The sequence below is a fragment of the Harpia harpyja genome, chromosome 1 (assembly GCF_026419915.1).
Source record: "Harpia harpyja isolate bHarHar1 chromosome 1, bHarHar1 primary haplotype, whole genome shotgun sequence".
Classification (NCBI taxonomy): Eukaryota; Metazoa; Chordata; class Aves; order Accipitriformes; family Accipitridae; genus Harpia; species Harpia harpyja.
This window is the reverse complement of record NC_068940.1, coordinates 28,379,053-28,397,485: the sequence shown is the minus strand read 5'-3', so window position 1 is coordinate 28,397,485 and position 18,433 is coordinate 28,379,053. Positions and strand designations below refer to the sequence as shown.

General features: G+C 40.2%; 1 protein-coding gene across 2 annotated transcripts in view; it reads left to right on the top strand.

The window, feature by feature from the left end:
- The window catches only part of ADCY2 (adenylate cyclase 2), a 225,566-nt gene that overhangs the window by 60,522 nt on the left and 146,611 nt on the right, over positions 1–18,433 (top strand). The window contains exon 3 of one of the 2 annotated variants that reach the window (XM_052782027.1): positions 9,779–9,940. The exons of the other annotated variant lie outside the window; for it this stretch is intronic. Coding sequence (XP_052637987.1) covers positions 9,779–9,940 — 162 coding nt within the window. The remainder of the gene's footprint in view (positions 1–9,778; positions 9,941–18,433) is intronic. 2 annotated transcript variants of the gene reach the window in all.

The following is an 18,433-nucleotide window of genomic DNA, read 5'->3' as shown; positions in this document are numbered from 1 at the left end:
GGAGGGCCCTGCTCTCTCGGGGCAGTGACTGCTCTTCTCAGCATTACCCTCTGCATACTCCTGCTTGGTAGTGGATAAGGTCCAGAAGAGGCATGCCCTCCTGCCCTGGGAAGTTGCTGCATTAGCGGGTGCCGTACCCTGGGTACTTGTTGCTCTGAAACATCTCGTGCACCTCAGCACGCAGAGGTGCAGTTACTCTGCTGAGCTGCACTACTGTTTTGCTTCTTGCCATGACCTCTCCTTTTCCCTTCTTCACTTTCAGACACTGCTTTTGGTAGGTTCTCTGATAACCGCGAACACAGAAGATTTCCAGGGCTTCTCGATGTGTTGTTAAGGCTACTCTGATGGCTGCAAAGTTCCCGTGGGTCAGTGTGTCCGGGCATAGGTCTGTCAGGGCTTAGACCTCCTCAGGGTTTTGGGTGGTACTTCGCTGGACCTGGTCATGCGATCATGCCCTGGGCTACATTAGGAAGAGCCATGCCAGCAGGTCGAGGGAGGTGATCCTTCCCCACTACTCAGCACTGGTGATGCCAAATCTGGAGTGCTGGGTCCAGTCCTGGGCTCCCCAGTACAAGAGAAATACGGATTTACTGGAGCGAGTCCGGTGAAGAGCCACAAAGATGACTGAGGGACTGGAACGTCTTTCATTTGAAGAAAGGCTGAGCGAGCTGGGGCTGTTCAGCCTGGAGAAGAGAAAGCTGAGGGGGGATGTTACCAACATGGGGGTTTGTTCTTTGGATTTTTTTTTAAGATGGGGAGAAAAGAGTTGCATGAGCTATTCAAGAAATGTGCACACCATGGATTCATACAATGTCAACGTGATGCTTGATTCTCTATTCTTTTCCTAATAATTGCTGCCCTTTTACTTGCCTTTTCAACCACTGCTATCATTTGTTTTTTCAAAGAGCTGCTCACAGTGACTCCTCTATCTTTTTCTGAGGTTGTAGTAACTTAAGGTGAAGCCTGCTTTTGTAAGTGTTCAGTTAAAGTTGTTTTTCCCATGCCTGCTATTTTGCATTTATCATGTTGGATTTCATCTGCTATTTTATGGCCCAGTCACAGTAGTGTGAGGCACTTCAACTTTTCCCATGTGGTGTTGCTTTTGAATACCTTGAATAGTATTAAAAACCCATCAAACATTGCCGCATCACTATTCTGCTCCTTTTTACAAGACAATTAGGAAGACATTGAATAAATTCTCTGAGTCCTCCAATACAGTCCCTTCAGTGTAAAAGTTGACCATTTGTTTGCTGTTTTTCACTTCCTATTCTTACCTTTTACCAACCTAATTTGCCTCCAGTTCTCTGGAACTGTCCCAGTGTTTGGGAGGTACTGAAAATCAATGTAGATAATCCAGAACTCTTATAAGATGCTTGAGCATAGTTTATTGGACCTGCTGTTTCAAAAATCTCAACATTAGTGTCTGTGGCTTTATATACTCATGAATTACTATTTTGGAACAGAAAACTGTACAGCAATTATTCTGTACCATAATGTAAATATATCATTTAGCTTTTTCCTTAATAGAGAGCAGACATTTTTATTTGATGGTTCTGCTTTTCTATTATTATAATTAACAGTTTTACATTCTCTTATAATAGTTGATCAAATTTACTGTTAGACTTCTTTCATGCCTAACATGCAGAAAAACCTCCTTAGATCTCCTGAAATGTAGTGTATTCATCTTCTGCCCTTACTAACTTATTATAATTCTAATTTAAACTAATTGCTGTCATTGCTTATATTTTCTGTGTATGTGCAAGCATGCATATTTTAACATGGACTTTCACCAGGTTAGGTTTTTATGCAATTTATGCTTCTTTCGCAGTTGTGTATGTTTCTTCATTTTTAGGGCAACTTTGAAAATGTTTTCAATGTATGGTTTTACTGGACTCCTCCTAAATTTGAGGCACAAGTGCTTGAGTGTTGCAAAATTACCTCCTTAATAGTCTGAGTGAAATTATTTTTTATTACTTTGGACTTCAGTCTGTTTACATATGCTGTATAATGATTTGGATCTCTTTTGATTTTCTGCTCTTAAAATGCATTAGTTTAACTGCAGTGTATTTTAGAATTGTGTGGTATTGTTCTGAAGAGGATGCAGCATGGTCTTAGTCAGAGTTAAATATGTCTGGTTTTACTTTTACAGCGGCATGAGAAGACGAGGCTTTTGTTTTAGCAATGTGCTCTAATCCCTTTCCCACTGGCCTTAGATTAAAAAACAAAAAAAACCAAGAAAAAATATTAAGGTAGCATTAAAGAGGGTATCAGCTATCCCTTTTAGAGAAAATGCTAGCTGTGATGATCAGGAATTATTACTGCTGTTGTAGGTTTCTGATCTTAATATTTACGGGCAAAACACAGGAGGGAAGAATAACAAGGATGAATGATGTATTCTCTGATGCTTTTCACTTGTCTCATCACTGAAAAAAACAAAGGTATAGCTTATTGTCATCTTGTCCAGTTAGAGACTCAAATCAGTGCAAACGCACGCCATTGTTGGGCTATATAGTGCTTTATGAAGTTCCCTTTCTGCTTGCAGGGACCTGTCAGCGTTGTAACAGAACAAATCTGTCTTCTTGACTAATTGGACTATACTGTGGTTGAAACGAGGGTGACAAGATACAGGGGAAGGAGGAGAATTAAGTGAGGAAGAGAAGGATAGTACAAATGGGCATTGGAGAGTGAACCAAATTCTTTCTTTTCCAAGTGTGTTCAGGAATACTCTCAAAGCTGCTGGAGATGATGGTTGCTCAGTCCCCTCTTTCTGTCGCAGGAAGGACCAAAAATTGTTTTGGATTGTTGGATCACTGCTGATGGTCCTTGGGTCACTCCTAGGGTTAGATCCCATACCCCTCTTACTGATCCCATTCAGTGAAAGGAAAGGTTCTGTGACAGAAAGCAATCACACAGTAGTCAGCATGCAATCAGATTATATCTTGATTATTCCAAATGTGAATTTTCCTTCCTTTTCTGGAGTTTTTCATCTTACTGTCATATTAATCTGTGACTTCAGCAGCACATTTGAAGGTCCCTTATTGCACAGTTATTTTAAAATACCTGTTTTCCTGCAGCCAACTTACTTTTATTCTATCCTATTTTGCTAACAGTTGTGGTTAATTTTTTGGCAGAGGCTGTAATGACTGTTTGTTTCCTGATGACATTTAAATGCAGACCTCTGCATGAAAGAAAGGGATTATTAGTATGAGTTCTCCATGACGAAGAACAAGGCATGATTTACATGGTTGTTTACTACCTGTATGATAATTATTGGAAAATAGAAGTTTATATTTGGTAAAAATGCATGAAATAATAATTTATTGTGGACATATTTTTGTGGAGTAAATCACAAGCAAAATCTTCATTGTTGGTTTTGTTCTTGAGGTTTATGATATACCCAACAGTTGAGAAACATTGGTTTTATATGAATTAAAACTTAGCTTCTTATATATTTTATCCTGTTGCTGCTGAAAATTGAACTTTCCTCTCACAGTTCCCTTCCAACTACCAGATGGTTCTACAGTGGTTTCTGTTCATAGTCTCCTTGGACTTTCAGTTCTTGGTCTGAATTCCCTTGCTTTATTTTAAAGTCAGGGAGGTTACTGTGTCGTAACTCCTTTTCTCTTCTCTCTTTTCTCTTTCCTCTCTTTTCTCTCTTCTCTTTTATCTTTTTCTTTTTCTGTTTCTTTTTCTGTTTCTGTTTCTTTTTCTGTTTCTGTTTCTTTTTCTGTTTCTGTTTCTTTTTCTGTTTCTTTTTCTGTTTCTGTTTCTTTTTTGTATGTTTGACTCTTAGCAGAAGAACACAAGAAACTTCCTGCAGGATCACACCACGGTCCATCTAGCACAGTATTCTGTCCCCAAGAATGGAAAGAGAAGCTGCTATTAAAAGGCAGCACACAAGCTTGATCGCTTTTTGTGGTCTGTTCCCTTCATACCTTGCCAACCTCCACAGTTGTGTTAGCGATATCAGAGGGTACATCTCTTCCCTGTCTTTTTATTATTGGTTTATGGACAAGGTGTCCATGAATTTGTTTGATCTCTTTTTGAACCTGCCGGTACATTATGACCTCCTGTGGCAACAAGTTCAAGGAGGTCACTATCTGCTAGGTAAAAATGTACTTTCTTTTCATCTGTTTTAAATCAATCTTCTACTAGTTTCATTGAGTGCCCTTTTGTTCTAGTGTTGCAGGGTTTGGTGAACAACAGTTCCACCTTCACCTTATCCAGTGGTTTCATAATTTAAGCCTTTTTATAGATGACTCAGAACAGAAGTTGATTTCAGTAGTCAATGAATTTTTTGGTTTATGTGAGTAGCTTGTTTTGTTCTTTGAACATTGCCCGGCTTTTAGAAGTCTGAAGATTTGAGGTCTGGAATTCAGGAGTAGAATGGCAAAGACCTTTACATATTTGCAACCTTTACTCTGCCTACACAAAGTTTTAACATATTTATAGCTTGTATAAATATCCTTCTGATACCTTAATACATACATTTTATTAAAACATGAATATAGTATTTGTAGCTATCTTGTAAGATTAGTAGGTCCTGCCAATTATGTTATGAAACCTAGTTATTCATTTGGAAAAACTAGGGTGTTGTCTTTTGTGTGATTGTGTATACAGACAACATTTGAAATCAGTAGCTGTAATCCAAGTGTCTTTCCAAGGGAAAATTCTTTAATTACCTGATGAATTTTTACTCCCTATACACAGTAAGGAGGAAGCTGATCTTGAAAAACCTCTGAAAGTGATCCTGTAGTGGGCTGGCCCACTTAGTGTGAATATTTGTAGTCTAACAGTTTAATTATGGGAACAGGGTCTTTTCTGGTTACACAGTTAAAAGCTAGCACTATTTTCCCAAGCATTTTGCTGTCATTACACTTACGTGTAAGAAGTTGTCCCAAAGAACTACAGAGATTTTATTAGCTCTAGCCTCATTACTGTTGTCTGTGTCCAAAGCAGTGCTTTCCCCTAACTCATACTGAAACAGTACATTTAGATTTGCATGCCTGCTTCCATTCCAAGATGTCATACTCCTCAAGGGGAAATTCTGGTCAGAGTAACATTAAGTTGACTGAATTTTACATATGCCAAGCCACTTAACGATTAACCATTTAACACAATCTTAAAAAGGCTGTCTAGCTGGGAAATTGTGGGTCATTGTTGGAACGTAATTTGTAGAAAATGAATGATTAGTATCTTTTTGTACAGTTGTTCTCAGTGTCAAAAGCAACATCCCCTGTGGTACCCTGTATGCTAGGAAAGACAATTTTATGTGTAAAATATCTTAAACTTTCTACTCCAGACACCCTTCATAGTTAAGGTGATGCCACTCAGAGTAGAAACTGGCGACACCAGGGAGATGAGGTTTCTGAGAACAGGTTGGGTCCATGGGCTCCAAAACCAGGTTGGGTCCACAGGTTGGGTCCACTGCAGTTTGTGCCATCACAGTCCAAACCAGTGACCTTTCCAACTGCAATGTCTGTGAACCACCAAGTATTATCGACTTCATACCAGTTCTCCTAGATCACAGTCACCAGTATAGGTCAGAGGCTGAAGTGGCTTACGTACATCTGGAGATGCTGGGACAAAAATGCTATCATTAAAAATTTTCAGGATGGGCTTGATTTAAAGAAGGAACTGCTACTCTATCCTGTATAGCCAAAATCTTTCCATTTTGCAAGATGCGGAAAGATGCTTATCTATAGTTTTATGTTGTGTTGTGTGACAAGAATGAGTGTTTGTGAGTGTTCGTGATCATCAGTGATATCCCACGCCATGCTGTCATTATACCATTTGGTGTCCAAGTCTCTAATGGCATTGCTGCAGCAATCTGTATGAGAACTTTCACTGCCCTTCTGAAAGCAGCTGCACAACATCTGCAGAAAAATAGTCTGTTACATACCCATCTAGGCAGCTGCACTATGGCAGCTCATCATCCTTTAAATTGCTGTGGAAGAGAACTGCTTACATAGCAGATGAAAATGTGGCACTACTGAAGTGTGGGAGAAGAGATATAGAGAGCAGCAAACGCAGAGTTTGCTAAGCTCTGACAGTCAGGAATGACAGGCAAGAGTCCTAGATACCCCTCAATAAAAGCAGGAAAGCCACATACTTCTCTGTAAGACATTACACCAGTGTTAATCAAAAGCAAGCACTGTGTGCTATGATGCATGCCATCAATGCCCAAATACTCCCCATCTCCAAGGTATGGATAACATAAGCTCATCAAAAAAGTCTCTGAGAATCAAATTCCTAAAGTAATTTAAGTTCAGATCAGGACAAAAAGCGTGTTTCAACTAGGCAGTTGTAGTGATGACTCACATCAAAGATTGCTTCCAACACAGTTTCAAAACAGCGACAGGCTTTGTGGTTATGGCACGCTTTGGTGGAACAGGCTGCTTTTAGTAGCGTCAAAAATAGTGCACTGTAAATTAATACTGTGTTTACTGATGGGTACACGCACCAAGTGCAGACCCGCGGTGACGTGCATTAGCAACTCTTGCAACGGGATAGTGGGGTCCTTCAGAGCTTGGCATCACTGCTTTTTGATGTTTGTGTCAGCAATATTCTGCTAATTCTTACAAAAAGATCATGGAAAGGGTCAAGGGCTGCTGTCCATTCTGCAGACTGTGACTCAGTCCAGAAAGTCTGTCTCCTCTTTGTACCTGAAGAATCACCCTGCTCAGAAGCCTTGAGTATTGACTTCTACAGTATCAAACTTAAATACAGTGACATTTTGAAATATGTTGAAAGGTCCCAAGCCTTACATGTCGTGTATGTCTGCTATCAAGATGAAAGGTAGAAGCATCTTATTTCAGGGTACTTGGGAAGAATATTCTTGAGCCATGGTGAAATAAAAAAGGAACCTCTGTGATAAATGGAGCTCTCAACCCCTTGGGTCATTAGACCATTACTGGAAATAAGAGAAAAGGAGTGTGGCCAAGAATCAAGAACTATTGACAGGAGCCATTCCTATGTGCATTTTGGATGAGAGTTTCTATCTTAGCCTGACTGATACATCTCCTGCTTTGCAACAGCATTCTCAGACCCAAATTTGAAGATGCAAATACAAGAATTGACAGGTCAATTTGTTATCAAGTGTTCTTCAACACAGTTCCAGTCCAACTCAGCCTGTTTGATGCTGAGTAACAGGGAGTTTGAGGTCTGAACATGTAGTGTCAGGAGGGGTTGAAATTTCTAAAAGCTCTGTTTGTAGTTGTGGAAGGTTGAAATTATCCATTTATTTTGATCAAGGAAAGTAGTGGGATAACTTAAAGAAAGGATACTTGTTTACAGCAGTATAACAAATTTGGAGCTGATACAGCTGATACCACTAGAAGCGTTACAATGTAACAAAATCTTTTTTATGTGCTTAGTAGTCTGTTTTATGTCAAAGTTGAAAAGCAACAGCATGATATTGTATCTTATATCCACTAATGAGTTTAGTAAGTACCTAGCATGTATCTCACAAGTGGGGTGGATCATTTAGTCTGGCTATAAAGTCAAACCATATTCAAGCATAGAAAACATGCAAGTTCTATTTTTTGGAGACAGAACAGTTAGAGAAGGATGACTTTTTATTTTCTAATCATAAAATTCTCACAAATATGTAAATGCCATCTTCACTCTAGTCGATTAGAAAGCTAAACTTTAAAACAACAAAACCTTGTTTTCATGAAAAGTCACTGGGATTGGACACATTTGAAATCCTTCTAGGGCTAGGGTCCAGGATTCATCCTCAAACCATTTTTTTAACTGGAAACTCTTAGGCAGCTGGTCTTACATGCTGGTAAGGTATTTTGCCTCTGGCATCCATTCATCTTATGTGTATATTAGAGGACCTTTCACATCCTTTGTTACTGCCAACTCATTATTCAGATTTTCCCCCTACCCTGATGTCTGTTACTGTGACAGAAGAAGAGGAGATTGCTGTAACGTGATTTGTTCTCAGCAAAATCACATTGGCTGTTATTTACGTTTTTCTTAACTTTCAGAACTCTTGATTATGAATTGTTTTATTATTTGGTCTGTTATTGCTCCAGGAATTGAAGCTAAGCTGCCCAGTTCTTAATTCCTTAGGCTTTTTCCCAGCCTTTCAAAGACGTGCTAGGTTTCCCTTTTCTAGCCTACCAGAACTTTCTACATTTTTCCCAAGTTTTGAGACTATCAGTTAGTTCTCTCAGTATCACTGATTTTTACCCAGCCAGGACAATTTGAAAACATCATACTTGCATAACCCTTCTCTTATCTAGACCAAGTTTGTACACCCTTTTCTTTGCTGTTGGTTTTACTAATATTTGCTCATAGTTAAAACTTTTAGGGAGGACTGAAACTAAACAGATATCAAACAGTTCTGTGACCTGGTGCTATCAGCTGGTAGGTTGGAAGAGTGGAGAAGCAAAGTTTTCCCTTTGCCTTTTTGTTACTTTATTTTCTTATTATCCCTCACGTCCTTTGCAGTTCCGTTTCATTTCATGCCAGTGAACTTCTTGACTCTTGAGCATATGGGATGGTGGGGCAGCATCAAGAAGAGTATGAGTGATCAGGAAGGAGTTGGATTAATCTTAATGGAGGAACTGGAGAAAGATGAGTGGAGAACAGAAGTGGACTTCCTTCTCCATCCAATTCTGCCTCCATGATGGAGAAGAATGCCTCCACTGTCTTGTAGGTACACATACATCAGGGTTCAGTTTTGACTATGGAATCATCACGTGCAGATGTGAAGAAAACAAACTGACAGTAAGAGAAGTGAGCAGCAAATTGTTATTGCTCATACCTGCTTGGGAGCTTTCAGAGTTAAATACTGTGTGCGTACAACTGTTAGAGGGTGAATAGGCTTGTAAGTCAACTAAAACTGATGGAAAGGCTTGCTTAGGGATATAATTATATGCAAGCTGGCACATTTTCAGAATTGCCTACTTACTTGAGTATGCAAAATCTGAGTCCCAAATCTAGTTACATTTTCTCAAACATGTGGTGGAGTTTGGAACGTATGCATACCATCAAATATATGATCTTTTGTATGTATAGCGAAGGAATCCCTTTTGCTGTTACAGGTTGGGTTGTGCGTTTGGAGAGTTTGTTCCATAAAGTTAGTGTGGATGCTAATACCCTTTAAAAGAAGCTAACAGTAAATTCTGCTTATGGGCTGTGATTGTCTGAAGTTGTTTTTAATGTCCAAATAAATGTATTAGCTTAAAATGTAGTGTTTTAATGGAATGTGACATACATCGTGTAGATACACATGAAGTATAATCTTATTAAACCAAAATGCTTGGCTGAACTTGGGCTTTTTTGCATAATGTCATGTTATATTAATTGTGAATTTTTAGTGCATCGGGATGAATGAAATCTCTCTGCATTGAAATTTAGGCCCTCTGGAGGAGTTTGGCAAATTGTTTTGCAATGCAGTTCACAATCAGAAACCACCAGTCCCAGGAGAACTACGCTCTAACTGTAAACAGTGTTAATGAAATTAGAATTTGAAAAGATAAATTTGAAGTTAAATTTGAAAAGTTTGGAGTGTTGTGTAGTTCTCGAACCACGATGTAGTATCTTGAAATTGCACCGCTTAAATCAAATATCATGTACATTTTCCAACACTTTTTAAAATGTATTCTTCCTAAATCGATTTTCTGCAGTAGTTAGCAGTAACTTTCCTGTAAAAAAATGATGTGTAACTTTATGCTGAAGACAGTTCAAAATTAAATGCTACTTTTTTAATGTTATTCCAAAGTGAATTTGACATGCTTCTTTTTTGTCTTGCTGTCTTGCACAGGTATCATTTTTCTTGTTCATTATTTTTGTGGTGTATACCATGCTGCCCTTCAACATGAGGGACGCTATAGTTGCCAGCGTCTTGACCTCTGCATCTCATACGATTGTGCTGAGCGTCTGTCTATCAGGTACAGCTGTTGTAAAGGAACACTTGGTTTGGCAGGTAGGTGCTTTGTGGAATTAATGATTAATTGTGCACTGAATAGCCTGGTAAATGAGCCAGGAGTGCCTCAGTGGGTGCTTGGGAGTATAAACTTATTTCCCTCTTCATTTCTGAATTGCTACAGACTTAATTCACAGGTAGTCACTTGTTAATAATGAGGGTGTCAGTAATGTTATGTCTTGCTGAATCGCACGCTTAAGTGGTACAATCTGCAGCCACATAGCGCTTACCAATGTAAAAACTAATATTGCTCAAAAAATTATGTGATGCAGACATATTGCGGTAGATGCATTACTACTCTGGCATGTAAACCACATTGCTCCTTGCCTCATCAAAGCCTAACTTCCAAGACCAAGGATTTTTTCCAGGTATCAGTGTTATCTTTGACTCAGAAAAGCATTGTTCCTTTGAATACCCTGAGGTCTGCTGGGTTAAAGATCTGTTGTGAAGACATTGCCTGCTCCAAGTGTGCTGTAGGGCTTGTCCTCCTCCTGTAATTCTCAGCCATTTATAGGAATTTTACAGCCTCCTCCTGGTTGGGCCCCCTGATTGAAGTGGACTGGCTCCAGACTCCATGACATTTAGGGAACCCATCTGTGTTTGCAGCTGGGTCTTGGCTTGTAACTCAGCTCTGATACTTCACTACATGACATACTGCAGATTAGTAATTTTTAAAAATCCAAATATTAGGAGTTGTTTTTCCTTACTGTTTTGCAGAAGATCTTTTAAGTGGTGAAATACTACAGTTGTAGTACTGTGACAATCCCAGCTGTCATTGATAGAAATCTGTACTTTTTAAAATTTCGATTTCATTTTGAAAAACAAATACTTTTTTTTTTTTTTAATATAGTTATGTCATTTTAGGGAAACAGAATTATTTTAACTTTTGCATCAAAATGACACTGAAGCTTAAAAGTAAGTACATTTTTATAAACATACCAGTAGAACAAGGAAGATAGACATCATGCTATTTATTGTGAATAGCATGAAGAATGAAGCAAACAGTTTCTACTTACCTTTTAAGTTACTTGAGCCTTATTTTGAAAAACATTGTGCCTCAAAGGATAACTTCAAATTGCAGTGATTTTACACAAGTCGAGCCTTGTAAGTTGTTGTTCAGGAAAATACATTTTATTTCCATATATGGCTGCAGATCTGTGTTACATGGAATATTGAAATTGAAGTCCCATAAACAAAATATGTTCTAAGAGGTAGTTCTATGTAGAAATTTTAAATGGTGAGATAAATGGGTTTGCTTTTCTCTTGCTGATTTGGGTTAGTTGTGTGGTTTTTTCAGAGGTTGCCAAGTTGTGCTGTATGTTAAGCAAGGGCTGTGGTCATCTGCAGTCAATGTAGCATTTTAAAAATTCAGTACTACAGTTATTGATAATTCTAGTGGAATAAATCAGGGAGAATGTTATTCTTATTTTTATGTCAACCTATGGCTTTTATTCTGGGCATAGATATGCTGCTAAAACAGTATTAATGTTTGCCACTCCTTCCCTAAAAGCATTTTTAGGTTAAAGTTGCTGTTTGCAGAATTTATTTATTTTTCCTGCCTATTTTTCTAGACCATTAAAATTTGGTATATCTAAACCAGTACTTTCAGAAGATGTTATATTTTTAGACACATCATGTGCCAGAATCAAAAGAAATCAATCATGGGCTGTGATGTACAATTAGTGTCTTTCATCTCTTCTGTAACTTCCTGTTTCATTCAGAAAGAGTGGAAGTCTTTGAGCAATTTGTAAATTTGTTGAGAGTATTTAATTTCCAGGATGTTATTAATTTTCTATTCTCTCTTTGTAAAATATATTAAGTGTTCTGAATAGTTTGGCAGTTACTGAAAGTACTGAGTGCCCTGCGTTCTTACAAATGTGTGGAAGGGACTAAATGCCACTATCGCAGTTCATTTGCCCTCTGTACACTTTTAGATTACTATTGTTTATACTTCGGAGTGTAAGCAAAAAAATGTTTGTTTTGCGTTCTTTGCTTTTGAAAATTGAGACCACAAATAAAGGATTAGATTAGTGATACTGATTACACTAAAAAGAGAAATAACATTTGTCGATTATATACCTCCAGCTGGTATAGGACGAGTGTATGTAACTAATAATAACAACAACAACAAAGAGCTGGGGTATAGGTGTTTAAATGGACCATGCTGTTGAATGGGGGTTTTTTTGGGGGGGGCGGTAAAAAAAAAAAATGTGAGAGGCCTGGACTGAACTGGACTGAAGCTACTTTTTAGAGTTCGGTCACTAAAGCCCAGAGATGAAGAACTACTAGTAGACTGAAATTCAGAAGCTTAGAGAAACATGTTCAGGGCTAAGGAGAGTAAATCTGGCTTGTGGATCTACCCTTAGCTTTGACAAAAAGAAATTATTTTGATTTCAGGGCTACTGACTTGTCTCAACAAAACAGAAAAAAATACATGACAATGTTAGCAATGAATAGTGCATTTTCCTTCTGGCATCCTTTTTTTTTCTAGAGGACAGATAGGGAACCAGTAGTATGCACTTAAGAAGCAGAAAGACAGTGGTATAACAAATCCCAACGGTAGGTACACATCAGATATTATAGCATATGTATCCTGTATATATAGCAAGTATCCTTCTGTAGAGAGTACCTGCATCTCCCTTACAACTATTTCCTATGTATTGGAAGACTTTGATTAAATCTTCTCTGAGCTTTCTGTTCTCTTGGCTGAACAAACCACATTCTATCAGTCTTTCTTCTTATGTCAAGTTCTCCTGCCTTATAATGCTTTTGGTAGTGTTCTGCTGGAGCCTCTCCAATTTTTCAGCATCTCCCAGGGTCTCTTGTTGGCATCCCCTAGCATTCTGGAAGTTAATCATACCTTCAGTCTATCAGTAGAGAAAAATCGATGTTCAGAAGCATTTGCTTATTTTGAGATTTGGCAGAGCCTATAGTACTGGTTTTGTTATTCCCTTTGTTGTCCTCTGGAAAGTTTTACACCCCAAGTTGGCTTCAGTAAAGCTGAAAGGCTTTAGCATGCTCTTGATTATCCAGTGTTGGCTGCAGTCAGAGATACTGAGATAAAAGCCTTTTGCTAGGATAAAGAATCCTTCAACACACTCTGCTGGTTACATGAAATAGTTTCTGTTTGACCTATGCATGTCTTTTGTGGGGTGGGAGTCCACCTTGGTTTAAAAATTGGCAATGATGGAGACGATCTGCCACAAGCTTTCATATTTTTTTCCACGGCCGTTGACCGTCAGTGTTAAAATTTTGTTCCTCCTTCTGAGTAGGAATTTGTCTAGCCTTGTCATCCAGCTTCTGGATCCCGTTTTTTTGGCCTGTAGGCTGATGGACCCAATAGTATCCAATTTCTGTTTCTCCCGTGAGAGTACTTCTAGACTATCATGAATTTGCCTCATAACCTTTTTGTCAGTAAAATAAATGAGTTGCCTGCTTTTGCATTAGCTAAGCCTTTCATCACTTTCACAGTTCTTTTTTGGGTCCTTACTTGTGCTTCGTCAACATCTTTCTTGCAACGCGGACATTAGCCTTAGAGCGATGTGCCAGGAACAGCTGCAGCAGTGCCAGATGCTAATGGGGGGCTCGGTCTACAAAGGGGTCGGTGTGCTGCAGTGCTCAGCGCGGAGACACAGACTCTACAGTAAAATACCCAGTTAGTCTCCCCTTGCAGTTCCGTGGGGAGTTTAGTGCACAGCTATGGGATCTGTGACAGGGAGGAGGAAAAAGAGTCCTGTGTTCCAGTCTCAGTTTATGAAAAAGTAACTGTGTATGCATGGTTTGGGTTTTTTTCTGTTGAAGATTTTGATCCTAACACTTACAAGGCACATGGTCTGGAATCCGGGACTCTGCCCCCTCTTTCCAGGTGAGCATCCTACTGCCAAGCAGAGGATGTTGTTCTGTCTGCTCCTGGGAGCCTGGTGGTTAGAACTGCTGCAAGAGAACATGACTCTAATTATGGCATTAAGGCATTTGGCTCGGAAGACTTTCGCGACTTAACATCCCTTTCAGTTGTTGCTGGAATGGAAAGTATTTCACTGCCATCCCTTGCTATAAACACATAACCTGTTTCTTCCCAAACCAGAACAGATTCTAATCAAATACTTGTGTTTTTTTCCTGCTCTGTTATCAACTGCTCAACCATTCTGATCTCATAATGGGTTGATACAATTGTTAGAGGTCATTTTGTTCTTAATTTGTTAAAAAAGAGCTAACCAAAATCATTAAACATCCTGTAAGCTTCCATTTTTCTTTTTCCTAATGTTATATATGAGGAGTGTGATTTTTTTATTTTAGTCTTTTAAAAAAGTATTGTTTTACTCTCTAAACAATCCATTTTGTTGCTCTTGCAATCTTTTTTCATTAGCTGTAGCTATATGTTTTCCAAACCTGGGCTAAATGACTACAAACTGTCATTCATGTTTTTTCCTTTTTCTTTAAACTAGTGTTCCTTACCTTTTGGGATTTTTTTTTTTTGGCAGCTCCTTGCAGCACTGTAAAAGGGGTCCTTTTTAGAGGCACAAAATTGTAACTGGGCAGCATGCATGTGGACGTGTATATATATATATATTTTTTTTTTTTGGACTCTGTTCAAGAATGCATATAGCAAGACCAAACAATTTGTAACAACTTTTATGTAAGTAGTGTTTGGTCTTTGCTTGTGTGATCAGTTCCTTTCTGGTAGCCTGGATAAATCCTAAGATAATGTTCTGTCCTGGTGGACAAAAACAAATGCTAAATGAAAACTTTCGTGTTTTCAGGAAGGTTTTAATTGGGAAATTCCAAGGCTACATCCACAAGATCTTGTGCATTTACCATCAGCTAGGCTGAGGTCTCCTGTTACAATACGAATTTTATCCTCTGTGCTATGGACAGCTAAAGATGAAGCTGCTACCTTATTCTTACGTGATCTGCTGGTGTATATGCACTAACTAGTGTTAGTGTACATCCGGATTATGGTTTCTGCTTGACTTCTGATTCATGAGCTTTTGGTATAATTTGTTTCAAGGTCTGTAGTGACGAAGAAAGTGGTAATTAATTTTTTTTTTTTTAATAAAGCCACTTTCCCCTTTTCAACCCACTGTTGGCTGGTTGGTTTGTTTTTTCCTGAACAGGCCATAGCCATTGATTTGTAACTTAGCAATTGGGCAAATCTTCCTGCCCATTTGAATCTCTGACTTTCTTGCTACTAGAACCTCTCAGTTCCTGCGTAGAGGGGTCGGTGGCCCAGACTCCTCCTTTTGAGGCCTGATTCTGCAGGCTGCAATGGGACCCCGCCTACTCTTTGAAAATGTTGATAGATTAAATTTTACAGACACTCCTCAAAATTAGGTAGAGGATTTTGATAGCATGTGGCAGGCCTTCCTGTTTTTGGCTCCTCACAAGCCTGCAAGTGGGGTCCTAGTGGTTGAGCAGTAAGTGTTTGAACCTCAGAGCACTTTCGGCTGGTACCCCGATGAACGAAAACCCCGCTGGTGTGGCTGACTTCGCCGTACTGGTCCTTCGAGACTGACCTGGGCTCCCAACAGCAAGGTGAGCCTTCTGGCTCGCGTTGTACATCGGCTTCCACGGATGGCAGCTGTACTCTTCCCTGTCTTTTCTGGAGTCACTGGTGGTTTTCTGCTGTGTGGGGTTTTTTATGAAGTTTAAAATGTAAGATCTGCCGTGTGTGTGTTTTCTGTCTGGCAAAGTCATGTGTCTTGTCAAGGGGAACCGGTTAATCTGATGTGATCTGTGTTTGGCAAAAGTGCGCTGCATTTGTACACACGTACGCAACACACGTATGTGTATGTACAGCTGGCCGCGCAGACTGACACACGCAGCACTCGCATGAACAGAACCAATGGCCTCATCCTGCTCCCCTCCTTGGCTGACCAGGACGAAGGTCTGTCAGTGGAGATGGTACATTGCATGGATCGATGCACAGGTACCGCCTGGCTCCCTCCGGCAGCTGCGCTCAGGCACCCAGTTCACCCCGTAGCTGCCCCAGTTCACCCAGTCCCCCCCGTTGCTGGCAGCCAGACGTGAGTCCTGCTGCAGCCGCTGGTACAGCCCGCCTCGCTCACAGCCGTGCACACACGCGGACATCTCATCTCCCAGGTCACGTCACCCACCAGCTGGTCCGGCGTCATCGTTGCTAGTGCTCGCCCGCTCGCTTGCACACCTGCGCTTGCTGATGCCGGGGGCCCTGGGGACTGTGCCCGCAGCCCGGTTGCTGCTCAGAGACCCCCATACACACGTGTTTGCGCAGACTGGAGTCCCTCACCAAAAAGAAGAGTTAGAAATGGACTTTACGGAGAAGACAGGACAGGCAGGTGCAGGGCACGGCCGGGCCAGCGTACCAACAAGTAACCTGTTTACATGTGACTGACTCCTTTTACCCCCTTATCCCTCTATTTTCCTTCTGTTTTGTTGTCCCTCCCCAAACCGCCACGATCTCTCCCTTTCCCTAGCTTTGGTTCCTGCCCTAAACATCCCATAATAAGTCTTGCATTGCCCTGCGTCCACCCCGCGTCCCGCGCCCCAGGGCAGTGACCTCCCTTAGTCCCAGAGGCGATCTGGAGAGCCGCTCCTGATGACCCACGGGGACGGGTGTCACGCCTGGACACCGGGGCCGGGGCTCCCCCGGGACAGCCCGGAGAGGGGCCTGGAGGGGGTGCCCCTTCTCTGGGCCCTTACTTTGGGTTCCTGCCTGCCTTTGTGCCTCTGCTCCCCTCTGGGCTTGTGTGATGGGCCTGGGAGCAGCCGGGTGTTACTCAGGCTCCCCCCGCCATCATCTCTGTGCTCCTCTGTGTGTGTGCGTGTGTGCAGCTTTTGATCGCTTAACCCAACAGTAATTACATGCTTATTTCTATCGAGATTCATGAGATGGTGCTTAACACGTGTTTTGCAATTCATACTTAAGGGAAGTCTCTAAAAGAATATACCATATCTAAATTACAGGTATTTCCATAGCTCTAGTTAGCTTTTTCAGAGTTATTAGTGCTTCTTACGCCTCTATATCTCATCAGCTCCTGGAAGAGTATGTAATTGACAGTATCGGATGGTGGACCGGATTTGCAAAGATGGGCAACTTTGATACGGCATCTGTAATATACATTTAGGTATTCTAATTGACATGCAGCATATAGGCATGTACCTTTTGTTTAGACCACTCATTTAAACTCACCTGTTAACTGAACACCTTGAATAGGTTATGGTATTAACAAAAAAATATTTCATGTAACAGTTTGGCATAACAGCAAAATAAAAATAAAAATCATCAGTATTCACTGACTAATAAGAAAACGCACAGCTCTAGGGCTCAAAAATAGAATAGAAGTTGGTTTATGCTGTTGCCATGCAGTACAAGAAGAAATCATGTTTACTGAAAAAAAGACTGTGTCTTTAAGTACATTCATTATTGTGTAACCCCTGAGGCTGTATAGCTACACAGTGAAAGCTTGAAGCACATAGGAATTTTAGTAGTCTGAATGGCTAAAAGCTGTTGCTGTGGGTTGAATTTCTCCTTCTCCCTTGAATACCTTTTTTTGAAGGAGATGGAGAACGGTTATTCATGAAGGTAACGCAGCTTAAACAACTCTTGCTTTCTCCTGCGCAGTTACATGGAATGAGTTGCTGTTGTCCCTGCTGAAGGGTGGAGGGTAGTGACTACTACTGAAGGAGGGAGACTGTATTTCTTGTAGCAGCAGCTATTGCTGTCCCGTCGCTCGCCCGTTTTTCCCTTTGCTCTCCCCACCCCGGCAGCAGTCTGGCTCACTACGTTGTGCAGCAGCTGCAAACCAGATTGAGAGAGGAATGCTATGTCCTGCATAGCACAATAAAGTAGGGATATTTTTTATTATTGCACATGTTTCTTTACTCTTGATTTTATGCTTAACTCTAGGCAGATATTGAAATGCCATCTGCTACGGTTTTTTAACTAATTTTTACAATCTGCAGGTATACGTATGTTTCATTCATTCTTTAAGACAATCTGCACAGTTTGGATATGCTTGTGAAGAGCTCACCTGCCTACAAGAGTATAGATATGTAGGAGCATGCATAATTGCATTTCATAGTGTTCAAGCGTTAACATGGAGAATGTGAACATCTTCCAGAAAGTCCCTAAGGCTGTAAAGAGAAGACCTGCAATACTTAATATGATGGAAAATTCAGCAAAGGCTGAGAATTGCAGTGCCATGGTGAAATGAAATCATGTGTGCAGGTGGCCATGTGGGTTTTCAAAAGGAGCATTTACCTGCAGCCCAAAATCAGCATCTAAGAAATGCATAGAAAATAGTTCTGGTGGGATGTGTGAGAAATCATCAAAGCACAGAAGATAAGTAAGAAAGGCCTCCTTTTTTTAAAATCATGGAAATATCTCCAGTTACCATTGATTCTTAAGCTTTACTGAAAGGGTCAGATTGCCTTTTGTGTCCACTCCATTTAAGTTAATATTTTTATCAGCAACGAATTTCACCTGTATATTTAGTTATCACTCTTATACTACTT